Raw genomic sequence first — 19363 nt, forward strand, 5'->3', positions numbered from 1 at the left:
TCTAGTCTGTGTCTTACCCCTCTCTAGTCTCTCTAGTCTGCGTCTTACCCCTCTCTAGTCTCTCTAGTCTGCGTCTTACCCCTCTCTAGTCTGCGTCTTACCCCTCTCTAGTGTGCGTCTTACTCCTCTCTAGTCTGCGTCTTACTCCTCTCTTGTCTGCGTCTTACCCCTCTTTATTGTCCTCTCTAGTCTGCGTCTTAATCCTCTCTAGTCTGCATCTTACTCCTCTCTAGTCTGCATCTTACTCCTCTCTTGTTGGCCTTTTACTTCTCTCTAGTCTGCGTCTTACTCTTCTCTAGTCTGCGTCATACCCCTCTCTAGTCTGGCTTACCCCTCTCTAGTCTGCGTTTTACCCCTCTCTAGTCTCTCTAGTCTGCGTCTTACCCCTCTCTAGTCTGCGTCTTACCCCTCTCTAGTCTGCGTCTTACCCCTCTCTAGTCTCCTCTCTAGTCTGCGTCTTACCCCTCTCTAGTCTCATCTCTAGTCTGTGTCTTACCCATCTCTAGTCTGTTTTACCGCTCTTTAGTCTCCTCTCTAGGCCTCGTCTTACCCCTCTCGTCTGCGTCTTACCCCTCTCTAGTCTCTCTAGTCTGCGTCTTACCCCTCTCTAGTCTCCTTTCTAGTCTGCGTCTTACCCCTCTCTAGTCTCCTTTCTAGTCTGGGTCTTACTCCTCTCTTGTCCGCGTCTTACTCCTCTCTAGTCCGCGTCTTACTCCTCTCTAGTCTCCTCTCTAGTCTGCGTCTTACCCCTTCTCTAGTCTCCTCTCTAGTCTCTCTGGTCTGGGTCTTACACCTCTCTAGTCTCCTCTCACTTCTGGTGTTCCCCACGTCCCTGTGCCTTGATGTTAAAGCTCTCCCTGTTTCCTGCAGCGTCTCCACTTGCAGTTAAGTGAGAGGGAGAAGGAGATGGAAGACATCCTCAACCAGCTGGCGTCCGAGAAGGTAAAATGTGCCCCTGCTTCCTTCTGCCAAGACCCTCAGGGTGGCAAGGAGGGCTCCTCTGCATCCACTTCCCAACAGTGCCACCTTTCATGAAGGACCTGAGTCTCTCCTCAGCCCTCCCTCCTCTTCCTCCACAAGTCCTCATCTTCACACAGTGGGTGGGAGGGAGCTCTCCTCAGCCCTCCCCTACCCTCCCTCCCTCCCACCTCCTGATCCTCCACATGTCCTCTCCTCTTCACACAGTGGGTGGGAGGGAGCTCTCCTCAGCCCTCCCCGCCCTCCCTCCCACCTCCTGATTCTCCACATGTCCTCTCCTCTTCACACAGTGGGTGGGAGGGAGCTCTCTTCATCCCTCCCTCCTCTTCCTCTCGCCTCCAGTTTCTCCACATGTCCTTCTCTCATGTTGAAAGGAAGCCATCTTGTTCCTTCCTCCTACCCTACTTGGCCTATCCTGCCCACCTTCCTCACATCTCTTCTGAGCGCTCTTTCGTTCCTCTGCCCTGCATCACCACGTCTGGGACAGGAGCTCTCCTACAATCCTAAATGTTAACTGTGCTTTTCTGTCTCAGGATCTCGCTCTAACAGCAACAGAGTACACCAAGTCCATCGAGTGCTCCAAGTCCCATTTACAGGCGCAGCTGAAGAAGTGTGAGGGGGAGAACAACTGCCTGAAGTCTAAGATCCAGGTAAGGAACACCTCCCTGTCCCCTCAAGGGTGGAACCTGCTCCCCACAGGAGACAGCATCCGCAGGGATTGCTAACTAAGGAAAACTGCTCAAGATCAAACACTCACTCCATCAGCACCACCTCCCACCAGCCCCAACCCACGCACCCGATCACCCCCAACACTCACTCTATCAACACCACCTCCTACCAGCCCCAACCCACGCGTCTGATTACCCCCAACACTCACTCCATCAACACCACCTTCTAGCAGCCACAACCCATGAGCCTGATCACCCCCAAAACTCACTCAACACCACCTACTACCAGCCCCAAACCATGCGCCCGATCACCCCAACACTCACTCCATCAACACCACCAGCCCCAACCCATGCGCCCGATCACCCCCAACACTCACCCCAACACCACCAGCCCAATCGCCTGATCACCCCAACACTCCCACCATCAACATCACCTCCTACCAGCCCACGCGCCCGATCACTCCCAACACTCACTCCATCAACACCACCTTCTAGCAGCCCCAACCCATGAGCCTGATCACCCCCAACACTCACTCATCAACACCACCTACTACCAGCCCCAACCCACGCGCCCGATCACCCCCAACACTCATCAACACCACCTACTACCAGCCCACGCACCCGATCACCCCCAACACTCACCAACACCACCTACTACCAGCCCCAACCCACGCGCCCGATCACCCCCAACACTCTCAACACCACCTACTACCAGCCGACGCGCCCGATCACCCCCAACACTCACTCATCAACACCACCTACTACCAGCCCCAACCAACGCGCCCGATCACCCCCAACACTCAATCCATCAACACCACCTCCTATCACCCCCAACCCACGTGCCCGATCACCCCCAACACTCTCATCACCACCTACTACCAGCCCCAACCCACGCGCCCGATCACCCCCAACACTCACACCATCAACACCACCTCCTAGCAGCCCACACGCCCGATCACCCCCAACACTCACTCCATCAACACCACCTCACACCAGCCCCAACCCATGCGCCCGATCACCCCAACACTCACTCCATCAACACCACCTCCTACCAGCCCCAACCCACATGCCCGATCACCCCCAACACTCACTCCATCAACACCACCTCCCACCAGCCCAAACCCATGCGCCCGATCACCCCCAACACTCACTCCATCAACACCACCTCCTACCAGCCCCAACCCACATGCCCGATCAACCCCAACACTCACTCCATCAACACCACCTTCTAGCAGCCCCAACCCACGAGCCTGATCACCCCCAACACTCACTCATCAACACCACCTACTACCAGCCCCAGCCCACGCTCCCGATCACCCCTAACACTCGCACCATCAACACCACCTCCTACCAGCCCATGCGCCCGATCACCCCTAACACTCACTCCATCAACACCACCTCCTACCAGCCCCAACCCACATGCCCGATCACCCCCAACACTCACACCATCAACACCACCTCATACCAGTCCCAACCAATGAGCCCGATCACCCCCAACACTCACTCCATCAACACCACCAGCCCCAACCAACGCACCCGATCACCCCAACACTCACACCATCAACACCACCTCCTACCAGCCCACGCGCCCGATCACCCCTAACACTCTCTATCAACACCACCTCCTACCAGACCCGACCAATGCGCCCGATCACCCCCTACACTAACTGCATCAACACCACCTCCTACCAGCCCCAACCCACATGCCTGATCACCCCAACACTCACTCCATTAACACCACCTCCTACCAGCCCCAACCCACTCGCCCGATCACCCCCAACACTCACACCATCAACACCACCTCCTACCAGCCCACGCGCCCGATCACCCCCAACATTCACATCATCAACACCACCTCCTACCAGCCCCAACCCACCGTCTGATCACCCCCAACACTCACTTCATCAACACCACCTCCTACCAGCCCACGCGCCCAATCACCCCCAACACTCACTCTATCAACACCACCTACTAGCCCCAACCCATGCGCCCGATCACCCCCAACACTCACTCCATCAACACCACCTTCTAGCAGCCCCAACCCACGCACCCGATCACCCCCAACACTCACTCCATCATCACCACCTTCTAGCAGCCCCAACACACACGTCTGATCACCCCAATACTCACTCCATCAACACCACCTCCCACCAGCCCCAACCCATGCGCCCGATCACCCCAACACTCACTCCATCAACACCACCTCCCACCAGCCCCAACCCATGCGCCCGATCACCCCCAACACTCACTCCATCAACACCACCTCCTACCAGCCCCAACCCACATGCCCGATCAACCCCAACACTCACTCCATCAACACCACCTTCTAGCAGCCCCAACCCACGAGCCTGATCACCCCCAACACTCACTCATCAACACCACCTACTACCAGCCCCAACCCACGTGCCCGATCACCCCCAACACTCACACCATCATCACCACCTCCTACCAGCCCACGCTCCCGATCACCCCTAACACTCGCACCATCAACACCACCTCCTACCAGCCCATGCGCCCGATCACCCCTAACACTCACTCCATCAACACCACCTCCTACCAGCCCCAACCCACATGCCCGATCACCCCCAACACTCACACCATCAACACCACCTCCTACCAGACCCGACCAATGCGCCCGATCACCCCCTACACTAACTGCATCAACACCACCTCCTACCAGCCCCAACCCACATGCCTGATCACCCCAACACTCACTCCATTAACACCACCTCCTACCAGCCCCAACCCACTCGCCCGATCACCCCCAACACTCTCTATCAACACCACCTCCTACCAGACCCGACCAATGCGCCCGATCACCCCCTACACTAACTGCATCAACACCACCTCCTACCAGCCCCAACCCACATGCCTGATCACCCCAACACTCACTCCATTAACACCACCTCCTACCAGCCCCAACCCACTCGCCCGATCACCCCCAACACTCACACCATCAACACCACCTCCTACCAGCCCACGCGCCCGATCACCCCCAACATTCACATCATCAACACCACCTCCTACAAGCCCCAACCCACCGTCTGATCACCCCCAACACTCACTTCATCAACACCACCTCCTACCAGCCCACGCGCCCAATCACCCCCAACACTCACTCTATCAACACCACCTACTAGCCCCAACCCATGCGCCCGATCACCCCCAACACTCACTCCATCAACACCACCTTCTAGCAGCCCCAACCCACGCGCCCGATCACCCCAATACTCACTCCATCAACACCACCTCCTACCAGCCCGAACCCACGCGCCCGATCACCCCAACACTCACACCATCAACACCACCTTCTAGCAGCCCCAACCCACACGCCTGATCACCCCCAACACTCAATCCAACACCACCTCCTACCAGCCCCAACACTCACTCCATCAACACCACCTCCTACCAGCCCCAACCCACGCGCCCGATCACCCCAACACTCACTCCATCAACACCACCTCCTACCAGCCCCAACCTATGCGCCTGATCACCCCCAACACTCACTCCATCAACACCACCTCCTACCAGCCCCAACCCACGCGCCGGATCTCCCCCAACACTCACTCCTTCAACACCACCTTCTAGCAGCCCCAACCCACGAGCCTGATCACCCGCTGCCATGTAGAGCAGAGCCCATGTAACTATAGTTTGCTTTGTCATTTGTACCTCAGGCTTCTGCTTGAGTTTTATTTCAGACTTTGAGCCCATGCTTATCTGCATTATTGCATGTGTAATCTTCTGGGTGCAGCAGTCGTGTGAGTTGCAGAGGGTCACAACGGATTAAGGGCATATGGGCAATACCCATTAGGAGGCATACAGAACCTCAGTGGTGGACATGAGACTGAAGTTACACATAGAGGGGGCAGTGAGGAGTAATGTTGGTCAGTAGCACTGCTCAGTGGGTCTTTACTTTTGTTGAGGAGTAGGGGCATCTCTACGAGGGATGCCGCACTGTCCGTCTAGGTGGTCACAGTTTCGAATGATGGATGGCTTGTTTGAGAGAGAAGACAATATACACACAAGCCCTTTGACATATTGTACAGCGTGCATCTTTGTGCTAAGATTGCAGTGAGGATGGGGCAGGTGCCCGGGGGTTTGCAGCCAAGGAAGGGCTGTCAACAGTTTGAGTTCCAGTCCCAGCAGAGCACTTTTAATGGTGGTGGTGGAAGTGCTGCGCTTAGTGCAAACTCTCGGACGAGGGAGGACCTAGTTTCTATGTAGGGAGCAGAGCAGTGTGTTGGAAGGGTAAGCTGCCTTGTTTTCAGTGTTTGTTTGAGGATTTGTGGGGGGGTTTCTCAGTGTTTTCCAAATCTTTTGAAATCAGTGCTTATCTGTGTTTATTCAGCTGCCTATCTCCCAACTTGGACAAAACACTGCTTTTTCGGTGTTTACAAAACGCCTTTTGCAGTGTTTTTATAAAGCACATGTTTAATTGAAAGGGGAAGTAATGCAGGCCATGAGGAACCTTCCTGTGGAAAGTGGGTCCAGTGGATTGATGTTGAAAGAGTCTGTTCACTCTGTCACACTGCCCCTCATTACCTCTCTCACCGACTCTCAGGACTCTGACTTGGAGGACTATTGCCTGAGTAAAAAAGTAAGAGTGCTGTATTCAAATGTTTAAATGAAAGCAGCGACATTAAAGCAGTCACTTCACAAACATCCTTTTGCTGCCGGTGACTGGCACAAGGAGCTGGCATGAGCTCTGCATTCTCAGCTGCACAGGATCCTTCCAGCTTTTCTTTCCCAATCATTCAACAAAAGCTGGAAAGACTCGATCTGTAGAGCTCCCCTTCTTTGATGTGGGTAAGTCCAGACGTTCTCCAGTGTAGATGTTACATCTTACGTCTGGAGACCCCGCTGTAGGTAAAGACACGGCCAACGCCTGTGGAGCACGTTGTAGCTTATACTAAAGAGAGCATCGCTCTTTGACGTACAAACTGTCCATCAAAGATGCTCACTCACTCTGTCCGATGTACAAACTGTCCAGCAGAGATGCTCACTCATTCTGTCTAACGTACAAGCTGTCCAGCAGAGATGCTCACTCATTCTGTCCGACGTACAAGCTGTCCAGCAGAGATGCTCACTCACTCTGTCCGATGTACAAACTGTCCAGCAGAGATGCTCACTCACTCTGTCCGATGTACAAACTGTCCAGCAGAGATGCTCACTCATTCTGTCTAACATACAAGCTGTCCAGCAGAGATGCTCACTCATTCTGTCCGACGTACAAGCTGTCCAGCAGAGATGCTCACTCACTCTGTCCGACGTACAAGCTGTCCAGCAGAGATGCTCACTCACTCTGTCTGACGTACAAACTGTCCAGCAGAGATGCTCACTCACTCTGTCCAACGTACAAACTGTCCAGCAGAGATGCTCACTCACTCTGTCCGACGTACAAGCTGTCCAGCAGAGATGCTCACTCACTCTGTCCGACGTACAAGCTGTCCAGCAGAGATGCTCACTCACTCTGTCCGACGTACAAGCTGTCCAGCAGAGATGCTCACTCATTCTGTCTGACGTACAAACTGTCCAGCAGAGATGCTCACTCACTCTGTCCGACGTACAAGCTGTCCAGCAGAGATGCTCACTCACTCTGACATACAAACTGTCCAGCAGAGATGCTCACTCACTCTGTCCGACGTACAAACTGTCCAGCAGAGATGCTCACTCACTCTGTCCGACGTACAAGCCATCCAGCAGAGATGCTCACTCACTCTGTCCGACGTACAAGCTGTCCAGCAGAGATGCTCACTCATTCTGTCCGACGTACAAACTGTCCAGCAGAGATGCTCACTCACTCTGTCCGACGTACAAGCTGTCCAGCAGAGATGCTCACTCACTCTGTCCTACGTACAAGCTGTCCAGCAGAGATGCTCACTCACTCTGTCCGACGTACAAGCCGTCCAGCAGAGATGCTCACTCACTCTGTCCGACGTACAAGCTGTCCAGCAGAGATGCTCACTCATTCTGTCCGACGTACAAACTGTCCAGCAGAGATGCTCACTCACTCTGTCCGACGTACAAGCTGTCCAGCAGAGATGCTCACTCACTCTGTCCGACGTACAAGCCGACCAGCAGAGATGCTCACTCACTCTGTCCGACGTACAAGCCGTCCAGCAGAGATGCTCACTCACTCTGTCCGACGTACAAGCTGTCCAGCAGAGATGCTCACTCACTCTGTCCGACGTACAAACTGTCCAGCAGAGATGCTCACTCACTCTGTCCGACGTACAAACTGTCCAGCAGAGATGCTCACTCACTCTGTCCGACGTACAAACTGTCCAGCAGAGATGCTCACTCACTCTGTCCGACGTACAAACTGTCCAGCAGAGATGCTCACTCACTCTGTCCGACGTACAAGCTGTCCAGCAGAGATGCTCACTCACTCTGTCCGACGTACAAACTGTCCAGCAGAGATGCTCACTCACTCTGTCCGACGTACAAACTGTCCAGCAGAGATCCTCACTCACTCTGTCCGACGTACAAACTGTCCAGCAGAGATGCTCACTCACTCTGTCCGACGTACAAACTGTCCAGCAGACGTACAAACTGTCCAGCAGAGATGCTCGCTCACTCTGTCCGACGTACAAACTGTCCAGCAGAGATGCTCGCTCACTCTGTCCGACGTACAAACTGTCCAGCATAGATGCTCGCTCACTCTGTCCAATGTACAAACTGTCCAGCACAGATGCTCACTCACTCGGTCCAATGTACAAACTGTCCAGCACAGATGCTCACTCACTTGGTCCAATGTAAGCTGCCTTGATGGTTTTCAGCTCTTCAAAAAGACCCAGTGCAACCCAGCAGCTCCGAATCCCACCCCCTTCTTACACCGGTGCATTGCATTGTAGTTCAAGGACTGACGCCCCATTTAAACAGATAATGTTACAAGATAGTTTTGTCTAGATTGTATACTCGGATTTGTTCCTGTTCACGCTTTGGATTCTTCCATTAAAAGTGAACGGCGTCATTGTCCTAGTGCTAAGTAAACTTTCCTAAGAATGGAGTTTGGCGCACCCTGTCCCCTCGAGCGCATCCTGGCCATGATTTACTCCTCTTGTGAAAGGGTTTGGGGCAGAAGGGGGGTGCGGCGGAACACCGGTTATTAAAGTCGTTAGGCGCTGCTTCTGGTACCGGTAATGGCTGATGGAATGCGGGAGTTACCACGGTGAGTAAAGTTGACTTGAAACAACTGATTTGAATGTTCTTACAGTGCCTAGAAAGACACAACTCGGAGTTGTCACTGGGTTTGTTTTCCTCCCTGGTAACTGGCTCTTCCTTTCCTGCTTCAGTCTCTGGAGGCCAACGAAGCGCTGCACAAGGAGGAGCTCTGTAAGGTGCTGAAGGAAATGCAAGAGATTAAGGCGAGGGCTGACCGGGACAAGGAGGACCTGAAGAAGGCCACACGTGCCCAGAGGCAGCGGGCCGAGCGCTGTGAGGAGTCCTTGGCGCAGCTAGCATGTCAGCTTAAAGGAAAGGTATGTGCCTTCACGCGCTGCGCCTCTAGCGCTTTGAGCTACTGATCAGGGCTGCTTTATGCACACTATTGGCGCCAGTCTTCCTTCTGCCAGAAGTGGCCGTTACTCCACCACAATTCCTAGTGTCCTGCTTAGCAGCAAGGCTTTATAGCTCGCATCAGGGCCAGGGGCTTCTACCTCACCTTCAGTTATCTCCTTTTACCTATCTTGTTGCCAGTGCTTAATTTGTAAAGAAATAAGTGCCGGGGCTCTTGTCAGACCACTGCTGGGGCCCTTGTCAGGAGACCACTCCCGGGGCCCTTGTCCACTACAGATTGCACCAACCTTTGCGCTGCTAATAACAATTCAGACTTTTTATGCATCAAAAATGACTTAATACCTGCCATCCAAAGTTATAAAGGCTCTTTTTTTATAACTTTGAGTGGCAGGTATTAGTCATTTTTAATGTATAAAAAGTCTGAATTGTTTTTAGGAGCGCAGAGTTATTAAACAACTGTTGTGATTTTAACAAAATTGGACAAACAGCTTCACCATGTGGCAGCTGTCATAAGTTCCGGTCTTGAGGATTAAGTGCCAGTGCTGAGCCCCAGAAACACCTACTCAAATTAAGCACTGCTTGTTGCAAAGATCTTGTGCAAACATGGGAGTTGTGCTTTCCTTGCATTTGTACCTAGTGCACGTGACTTCTATATAGATGCCATAAGATCTTACCTTGTACAGCTTTTTATGATTTATATATGCATCAGAAAGGCAGCCATAGAGTTAAAAGCACCTCCTCCAGGGTTCCAGTATCTGATCCTGTTTGCCTTGCTCACTCCCATGGCTGCAGGAAACTCAACTGGAAGAAGCCTTGGCCTGCGTGGAGACCTGGCGGGCCAAAGTCAGCAAACTGCAGTGCGAGAAGAAGCAGCTGGAAGATGAGGTCACCTGCCTCAGCATGTGCGTACTCTGGGACAGTGGGGTGCCAGTGGGGCTCTGGCCAGAGGCAACATATTGAGAAAGATGCGGGACTGTATCAGGGTGGTGGAGAATGGCTGGCGAATCATATTGAGGGGGAGTTGTGGAGCTTCAGTTTTATTGTGTGATTTCTTATTAGAAGGTAGACCAGTTACTTTAGAGGATGAAGACATAAGACAGAAGGGTGGACCTGTCTTGCAAGGGGCGATGTTCTGATAAGGCTCGGGTAGAGCCTTTGTTTCAGAAGGTAGATTTACCCTTGAGTGTTGGTCCGAGGAGGTGTTGTCCTATTAGGTGGGAAAGATGAATTATATGCATCAGACGGGAACTTGTGATAGCAATGCTCCTTATTAGACTAGGGATAATGGTTGAGGATCCCTCACGGTCCCACTAGGGCCATTTCCAAGCTGTAGACTCCTTTGAGCCCAGATTTGTTCACACCCCTCTTGCTCTAAGATCTGTCTCCTGTTTTTTTTTTGTTTTGTTTTTTTATATCCTAACCCAGAGTCTGTGAACTGTGATGAACTTACGAGGGCCATGTTAGTTTGAAATGAAGAATCAAACTCTGAACTTGTTTTTCTTACTATTCCTCTCAGATAGCTCCCTCACCCTCCATCAGCCCACCTCCACAGTCACCCCCTTTCACCTTCCCATCGTTTCCGATGCATTCTTCGACTCCGCACTACTGGTGGTGCTTTAACTTCTACTCACAATCTCGTGTCCTCCCTCTGTGCTCCTTATCTCTACCTCTCAGCATCCGTTCTCGCTTCTCCACCACAGAATGACTTCCGACTGCAGTGGAGGCTGTTAGAGCAGACAGCGTGGGCTGTGTGTCTGGTGTGGGTTGATTTGATGTTTGAGGGACGTGCATTTAGGGAGAGGGAGTTCTTTGTGCCCTGCTGGTGGGGTGCTGAACCTGTTGAGTGACTTCAGTAGCATTGCTCCTCATTCTCAACTTGGGGGAACTTTCGGATTCAAGCCTGATTTTATTTATTTATTTTTTGGGCAGCCGTGTTCAAGAACTGATCGAGGAACGTCAGTGTATCGAGGAGAAGGCGCGGCAAGAGAAGGAGTGTCTTTTAGAAAAAATGCACCGATTGACTCAGGAAAACCAGTGCATAAAGCTGGAATACGATCGATTGAAGGTCAGTATTGCGCCGTCACCCATCCCACCCTCGGTGCTGGCTGTCCGTTGGGCGGGAGAGAAGCTTGAAAGGTGTAGGCCACATTCCACCCAGTCTTCAGCGTGGGCTGGTAGGGTTGGGAATGCGGCTCTTTGGCGCATTAGGTCCTCCAGTATTAAGTCAGTACTGTTGATGGAAGTTCTAGTGTCTCTTGTTTATTTTATGGTGTTTTAAACCGCTGAGAGTGGCCGGGAGACACCGGAGTGTTATATTAGGAAATGTAAACATCACCACAATAAGAACGAAGACACCATCCCTGAGGAGCATTACCATCTGCCCTTCTCGATCAGAAGCCAGAAAAAGCAAACTTACAGGATGAGTTTCTTAACCTAGTAGCGTTGAAAGTGTTCTAGAGCAGTGGTCCGATTGTGTCATGCCGCTGTGCACCTAACCGAGAAGGCCGGGGGCTTGAGGTTGCTTCTAGGAGGTGCCTTGGCTCACCAGGAAGTTCCTTGCTCCTGAGGGACGTAAAGCTACCAAAACCTTTCCCCCAGTTGACAAGCAGGTAGTGTTCCTCAGTCGTCGCAGGAGTCTTGGCTGCGCAGGAAGCCGGCGGAGTCCTCTCAGCGCTGGTTCATATGGTTCCACTCCTTAATGGTGGGGATCAGGTGCTAGGCTCCATGTTAGTACAGCTGTCTTCCTATTTTACTTTTTCCTTCACTCTTTCCTCTTTTTTCCATTATTTTTTCTTTTTCTTTTTGTTTGTTTTGCTTGTATTTGCATCTCCCGCAGTACATCCCTAATAGCACCTGTGACAAAGCAGAGTGCTACCTGCCCCCCTCCACCTCCTTCCTGCAGCAGCCAGAGAGGAGTGGAGTAGGACCTGGGCGTTGATTGACTTTCAGATTCAGTGGTAAGTTCCATTCGCGCACAGCACTGGCAGCAACAAGGGTAAGCTTCCTTCACATAACAAAGTGTATGTAGCAACAGAAGCTTCTCACGCACAGCCAGAGTGCGCATGCACGCCAAAACGGATACTGCACAGGCAGAGTGCGCATGCACGCCAAAACGGATAATGCACAGGCAGAGTGCGCACGCACGCCAAAACGGATACTGCACAGGCAGAGTGCGCACGCACGCCAAAACGGATACTGCACAGGCAGAGTGCGCACGCACGCCAAAACGGATACTGCACAGGCAGAGTGCGCATGCACGCCAAAACGGATACTGCACAGGCAGAGTGCGCACGCACGCCAAAACAGATAATGCACAGGCAGAGTGCGCATGCACGCCAAAACAGATAATGCACAGGCAGAGTGCGCATGCACGCCAAAACGGATACTGCACAGGCAGAGTGCGCACGCACAACAAAACGGATACAGCACAGGCAGAGTGCGCACGCACGCCAAAACAGATATTGCACAGGCAGCCGCATGTTCCCTGAGCAGTGGAAGAGGCAGAGCTCGGGCAGCAGCAGCGCAAGGTCCCTCACGTACAGTGTCTGTGTCCCACAAATAGAGCATCAGGGCTGTGCACTGTTTGCAAGCCGGCGCCTCACTGGGTCGCACCCTTGCTGGAAACAGATTGTGAGAAACACCAGCAGCCCCCAGTAGGCAGATTAGTGCTCAGCAAACTCTTGTGGTGTGAGACGCTCATCTTTTAATTATGTTAAGACCCGCTGAGACGAGAAGTTGAACAGCAGTAAGCAAACACAACATGTGATTATGTGCTGACACTCCCTTGTGTCCTCAGTATGTCTGCGTAGAGTTCCTAGAGTATGTGTACATTCAGCGGTAGCTGTTGGACGCACATGTAGAAACACATACAAGGAATCCTTTACTTTAAACGAGTGAATAGTAAACAGCGATGACCTGAGCCCAGAACCTCCAGTGACATTACACCGAGGGTCCCTGTGTGAAATGTATTGTCAAGTGAGAAAGCTAAGTGCAGTATTCATCATACGGAGGACCCTCTACTGCAAAGGTCTTCAAACTGGGGTGGGGAGCACCTTAGGGCGGCCTCCAAGTGATCGGGGGGGGGGCAGACTCTGGCCAAAAGAAGCATTATGCAGATAACAGGCCTTTGTTTTAAGCAGAAGCGAACGATGACACCCAGATTTCAGAAAAAGACTGAGCAAACTCTTTGCGATCAAGGTTGCTGTGATCTTGAAAGATGCCTCGGTGCCCCAAGATCTCTTGCCACGCTAGGACTCGTCGCTGAAGAACAAGACACCACATCACCCTTAGGGTGAAGTGGTATATCTAAGCTCCTATATATCCACCCACGTCTCCTTCAAGAGTCTCACCAGTAGGTGACACATTCTTTAGAGGGTGGCAAGGCTACATCCCACTCACCTCTACTTGTTCAGGCACTCATCTTCAAGATGCTTCAGTACCGCACTCCAACAAAATCACCGCTGGCTATGGACCCAGGTCTCTTTGAAGCAGTCAAGGCTGTCAACAAGATATTCTCGATTTCTGCGGTCTGCAGATCAATTCGTCCGCTATAGGAGAAGGGCAGGTCTCCTAGTCAATATCTGTGTTTTCTGTGGTGTGACCTGCAACCTAGTGTAGTGACTGTTGCGACAGTCAGAAGAAGGCATTCTTTGGCCCACAATTTAGCCAGTCATGGACTAGATGGGTCTGAAAATCTGATACAGTGACATCAGTGAGGCTGTCCAGCGGGTGGTGAGCACCAATATTTAACTCTGCTTTATACATAATCTGCATAAACTATGGAGCCTCTGGCGGTTCCTTCCATTGGTGCCCATTGCATCTTGAGGGGATGGGCTTACAATTTGATTCAGTGCTTGAGAACAGCAGTACCAATCCCCTGAAAGAGAAGGAAAAAATGACTAGGTGAAATGCAGGGACTTATGGGCTGAGGACCCATCACACCACCTCTGTCATAAAGCAGGAGTATATTTTGCTTTTCTAGCAGTGTATGTTTCTTAGATTCAAATGCTTCTTTTGTTTTCCTGTCTGATATCTGAGCGACGTTCAAAGCAGGTGTTCAGCGTTAGCAGGCAAGTATTCCAGGTGAGTAACTTTGTCCCTATTTCTTCTGGTTGGAGCTGACTACTGTCACTTCCTTTCTCCTCGAGGCATGCCCTCATTCACCCTCATACCTAAAGAATATGGCAAAGATTGATCTCAAGAAGAAATGTATTTTTTAGGGCTCTCAGCATTTTGTGCTGGGACCGCAGCTTGTTGCTATAGAATGTTGAGGGACTTGTAGACTTCACGGTCATTATATTTCTGTTTAGGCAACAACCTGTGCAGTGGAGGAGAAGCTGAACCTGGCCCAAGCAGAGGTGCAACAACTAAAGGCTACGGTGCGACAATACGAGAGCCTGGTGGAAAGCTACAAGTGCCAGGTACGGCCGCCATTGATATCTCTTTCTCTCTGTCCCTCCCCACACCTCGGCCTTGCCTGCTTCGATAGTTGCTTCATATTTCTTTCCTGTACTCTTCTGCATCTTCTCTATAAATGTCACCCTCACTTGTATCTCACTTCCCATTCTTTCTAGGTGCCCTCTTGTCTCTGACTTCCACATATGTGTACACAATAGGTATGTATGAATGATTTGATATTTCTAAAGTGCCAACCCAGGTAGCTAGCAATGAAGCACTGTGGAGGGGAGGGAGGGGAAGCTGTTTCTCCCTGAATTGGCAGAGGGTTGGTGATGATCTGACGTCAGAGAGGGCGTTGCTACAGATCTTTCGGTGTATGCTGAGAAGGCTAGCTTCCTCTTCCCTGCAGTGTTTGTTCTCTAATCTTGCAGTGTCGGAGCTCTGGGAGACATTGACCTCCGATATTAGTTGTCTTTTAGATCAGGGTCTTGGTGCAGAGGTTGTTGGAAGTGATCTAGGTGGCCTTGAAGATGATCTGGGCTTGCAGGGAGAGCCAGGATAGATCCTTTGCATCAGAGGGGTGTAGTCTGATTTCTTCACCCCGTTGGCGAACCATGCTGCTGCTTGGAAGAGCAAGGGTAGTCTCCAGGATTCTGTTAAGCAGCGTTGCCGTCATCAAGGTGAGAGATCTTAGGGCTTTAAATGACATTCTGAAGTCTTCTGGGAGAAAAGGTTTTACTTTTTTTTCCCCAGAAAAGACAACTGAAACCAGACTGTTTTCTAGGCAATCAGTATTTTGAGTGAGTGTTTTTTGTCGGTGGAGCCCTGGGAGAACTCGACTGGTAGAGTCTGGCATGTGGTTGTTACTCCCTGAGTTGCTGTCGTTTGGTGAGGTAGGCTGTAAGGCATTTTAGTTTTGTGCAAGTGAAGCCCATGCACGTTTTCAGAGTGTGAGGCAGTGCTGTATGGTCAACAGTATTAAAAGCTGCAGAGAGATTGACAGGATCACGAAGCAAGGGTTGATTTTGTCATTGGGGAAGAAGGCGTCTTTGGCTGCTTTGAGCATGTCTCCTTCAATAGTGCAGTGTGGCCTGAACCCTCATTGATCGTGTTGATGTAGGTAATTCATTCTGATGTCCATCTGTAGCTGGGTGGCGACTGCTTTCTTGAAGATTTTTCCAACAAGTGGGAGGTGGATTATAGGACGGACGTTGGCACAGGTGGTTGGATCTAGTGTGGGCTTTATCAGCAGTGGGAGGATCTGTCCAGCTTTGAGACTGTCCGGGAAGTGAGAGCATCTCCTTGCAGAGACTTGATGATGGCCGGGGAGGAGCCCCTCATCCTTGTAGGAGGTGGCTCTGAGTGAATTCAGAACATTGGAAAGGTCTGTGTTGGGAGATCGCATTGGTGACCACTTACTGTTGTGGCTGCTGGGTACAGGTGATAGTGTGGATGACAGCGATGAACTGGTGATGTCAGATCTGATTTTCTCCATGAAGAAGCAGTTGACAGGTTTGCATCTCTCAGCTGATGGTGAGAGTGGCTTCCGGATGGGGTTGGCTGGACTTTGCTTCTGGTGATTGCATGTTGATTGCGTCTTGTAGTAGGTGGCTCTAGCTGTGGTGAGCATGCTGAAAGGACGCTTGGAGCAAAGTGCTTTCAGAAGGGTAGGGTGCTCCTAGTATCTTGATCTTCTCCGTTTCTTCTCCTTTGTTTTTATGACACTTGTTGTTAGTAAGTTCTTGGGTGCAGCAGGGTGCTGTCAGCTTGGGATTGGGAGAGAACCTACCCACATTCCAGTACACTCCCTGCGGACGCGCCTTCCGGCGCGTCACCTAGATGCATTTCATACCCTTTCAACATACCCCTTTCTTTGTTCCTGCCCCCTAATTGTCTTCAGTAATGACTTTGACATTGTCTCCTCCTCGCTCTAACTAACCCTCTTCTTGCCATCATCCATTGCCTCTCCCTGGCCTCTCCCGATTAGCCTTTTCTCTTTTCATCCTCTCTTCCTGCACTTTTCCTTCCAACATCTCTTGCCGTTCCCTGCTCTTGTTTTGTCTTCCTGAATTGAGGTGAGTGTGCACCTGCTTCTGTGATGGTTTCTTTCCCATTGATATTGTCCTTAGACCATATGAGGCCTTGTCTCTGGGTGCTGGCAGTGGTTAGAGGACAGTGTCCTCTGTGGGTTCTGCCACTTACCACTGGTGTCCCCTGGTCACAATACTAGTGCTATCCCACTGGGTGACCAAGTTACTATATTTAGTCACTTGACTCTCACAGGGCGGCTTAATCTAGGTGGCAGAAGGGACGGAAAGTCAATCAGTAAGATCCCTAAACAACACGCAATGAACTCAATGCCCAACCAGGGCTATAACGTCCAAGAAAAAAGAGATCCAATCACACTTTTAAACAAGCAGACCTCAGGAAACGCCTATACTAGAGAAATGTTACTGACAGTTTTGTACTGAAGCAGGTCAGCTGAAGCTCTGGGCTGAAAAGGACAGATCTGTGTCCTTGTGGAGCTGGATGGGGCAGAGGTTCACCTTAACGCACCGCACCATATGTCACCACATGTCACGTCCACGAGGAGAAGGCAAAGATACCAGTTATCGGATGCTGACGGGACCTAAAAAGGGAGAAAACAGAAGGCAGCCTCTTCTAGCGGGGTTGAACCCCACTGGCAGTCACCTGTTATAGTGGTATGTGGGTGCGTTTGCCACATTCATGGTTGAGGGGTATACTTCTTGTGTACCAGGTGATCAAAGCAGTACAGAACCTTCTGTTTTAGATGTCAAGTTCCACAATTACTGTAAGGCTTTTTTTATTTTGTTATGTTTTTATAGCCCTTTATTTTGATTCCTCTAACCCATCCTTGCGCCTCAATCTTTGCCTTCTCACCCCCTCATTATACTCTTTGTCTCTCCCTTGCTGCTGTGTCTGTCCCACCATTCATATTTCGAAGCATAGCCAGAGTGGCAGTGAAGCGATCTACAGTGTCGCTGGAACTGCACTGTGAGAAACCAAACCACGGCCGTAATGTGCCCTGCGCCCAAAGGCCCCACACACCCTTCACTTGCTCCCTCTTCCCTCCCATCCTGCTTGATTCACTCCCATCCTGCTTCCTCCAGTCTCGCCATGCTTTCCTTCATTCTCTCCCCAAATCTTCCATCTCATTGAAATATTTTTCCTGGTTCATCTTTGCTGCAGTCAACATCTATGTGCTCTCTCTAGCAACTGTCCAGCCCATTCCTGTCCCCTGGAAGTCCAGTTCTCTTGGTCCACAATTTTGCCCGCATCAACCTTCATCTCTCCTCCTTCATGTCTCTCCACAGCTGTGCTCTTGGTTTCTCTAGTCTTGATGTCCATTTCTTTCTTCTTGACTCTCTCTACTCTGTACACAAATATCTCCTCTTCCCTCCCATACCTGCCCTGTTGCCCCTCTTCTTCCATTTTTGACCAATTCCTCTGATCCTTTGTTCCCAGGTGCAAAAGACTCGAATGGAAGCTGACGAGATTTGCCAGAAACTGGAGGAGTGTGACAAAGAGAACAAACAGCAGAAGGAGTGCATGAACCGGGAGGTGGAGGCGGTAAGTACCCTGGCTGATGTCTGGAGAGTGGCTAGTCTTGGAGTCGGTGCCGTGAAGACCTCGGGGCCTGAGCTCTTCTTGCTTCATGACTACAAGCTTCCCCGCTACATCCGTTTTCTAGCTTTGTCCAACTGTTTCCCACCAATGACTAATAATAATGTCTTGTTTGATTCAATTATTTAGCCGTTTACCCCTTGCCCAGATGTCCATGCATAGTTATGATGAAATGGTTTAAATGGTATATTTTTACATGATTATACATGAAATTAAGCCGTTTAACCCATGCTCCTGGGATCAGGCCTTTGACATGTGCTTCCAGCTTCGCGCCTTTGACACGTCCTGCCTCACCCATCCTCTGCCCGCTCACGGTATTCTACTGAATTGCAAGAGAGGAACTTGCAGGCTTTGCAAGGACTTTGCTACCTTTCTAGATAAAGCTGTAATTTCAGAAGCTTGTAGAGATGCATCCATGTGAGGCTTTTGCGTTGTTTGCACGCCTACCACCTCCGCCCCTTGTGTTTATTTTCTCCAAAACGTTTTTTTTTTTTGCTCATGCAGCTTGAGTCCAGACTCTAGTCAGTAGATTATATCAAGATGCTCAGGTGTCATCTCACCATCCTGGATCTAATCTCTGTTTGCATTCATGTCTTTGTAGCATGATGATCTGGAGATGGTATGATGCCTTCTCATTATATAATCCATTAGGCATACTTTGCGATGTATAGTGGGGGAATTAACTTTTGTCATGTTTTTTTGTTTTTATTTCTTGTCCTGTATCTTGATGTGATTCATAGAAAATTCTGTCCCTTCTTTAAACCCTTCACTTGCGCTTACGTGACAGTCTTGAACCATGTGTTGGAGTTCTTTGTGGCAAATGATGACATCTTGCTGCCGATAACAGCCCCAGCTTCTTAGGTTTTTCAGACAGATGGGTGCACGTCCTTGGGAGTAACATGGATCGCACGCATCGCGAGCAGCTTTTTTTGGCTTATTCATCTTCTGGTTTGTTGTCTCTCGGAAACATTGTGTGATCAAGCTTTATATTTACAAAGATTATTGGAAACGTCCTCGCCAAGGCCTGTCGTAAACTTTTCAGTATCGTGATTTGAATGTTTTTGTACATGAGCTTTTTGTAATTGACCTTGTTTCCACTTCTTTAGACATGAACCTCTCTGATGTGGCTGCATTGCGTTTCCCTGTGCTTTGACTTT

General features: G+C 50.8%; 1 protein-coding gene across 8 annotated transcripts in view; it reads left to right on the forward strand.

Moving 5' to 3' along the window:
• Positions 1-19363, forward strand: part of ODF2 (outer dense fiber of sperm tails 2) — a 239552-nt gene that overhangs the window by 179106 nt on the left and 41083 nt on the right. For all 8 annotated transcript variants that reach the window (XM_069236996.1, XM_069236995.1, XM_069236999.1 and 5 more), the window contains 7 exons: positions 871-942; positions 1512-1628; positions 8942-9127; positions 9957-10066; positions 11094-11229; positions 14474-14584; positions 18048-18152. In XM_069236996.1, coding sequence (XP_069093097.1) covers positions 871-942; positions 1512-1628; positions 8942-9127; positions 9957-10066; positions 11094-11229; positions 14474-14584; positions 18048-18152 — 837 coding nt within the window. The remainder of the gene's footprint in view (positions 1-870; positions 943-1511; positions 1629-8941; positions 9128-9956; positions 10067-11093; positions 11230-14473; positions 14585-18047; positions 18153-19363) is intronic.

This window comes from Pleurodeles waltl, chromosome 6 (assembly GCF_031143425.1).
Source record: "Pleurodeles waltl isolate 20211129_DDA chromosome 6, aPleWal1.hap1.20221129, whole genome shotgun sequence".
In the NCBI taxonomy this organism is placed as follows: Eukaryota; Metazoa; Chordata; class Amphibia; order Caudata; family Salamandridae; genus Pleurodeles; species Pleurodeles waltl.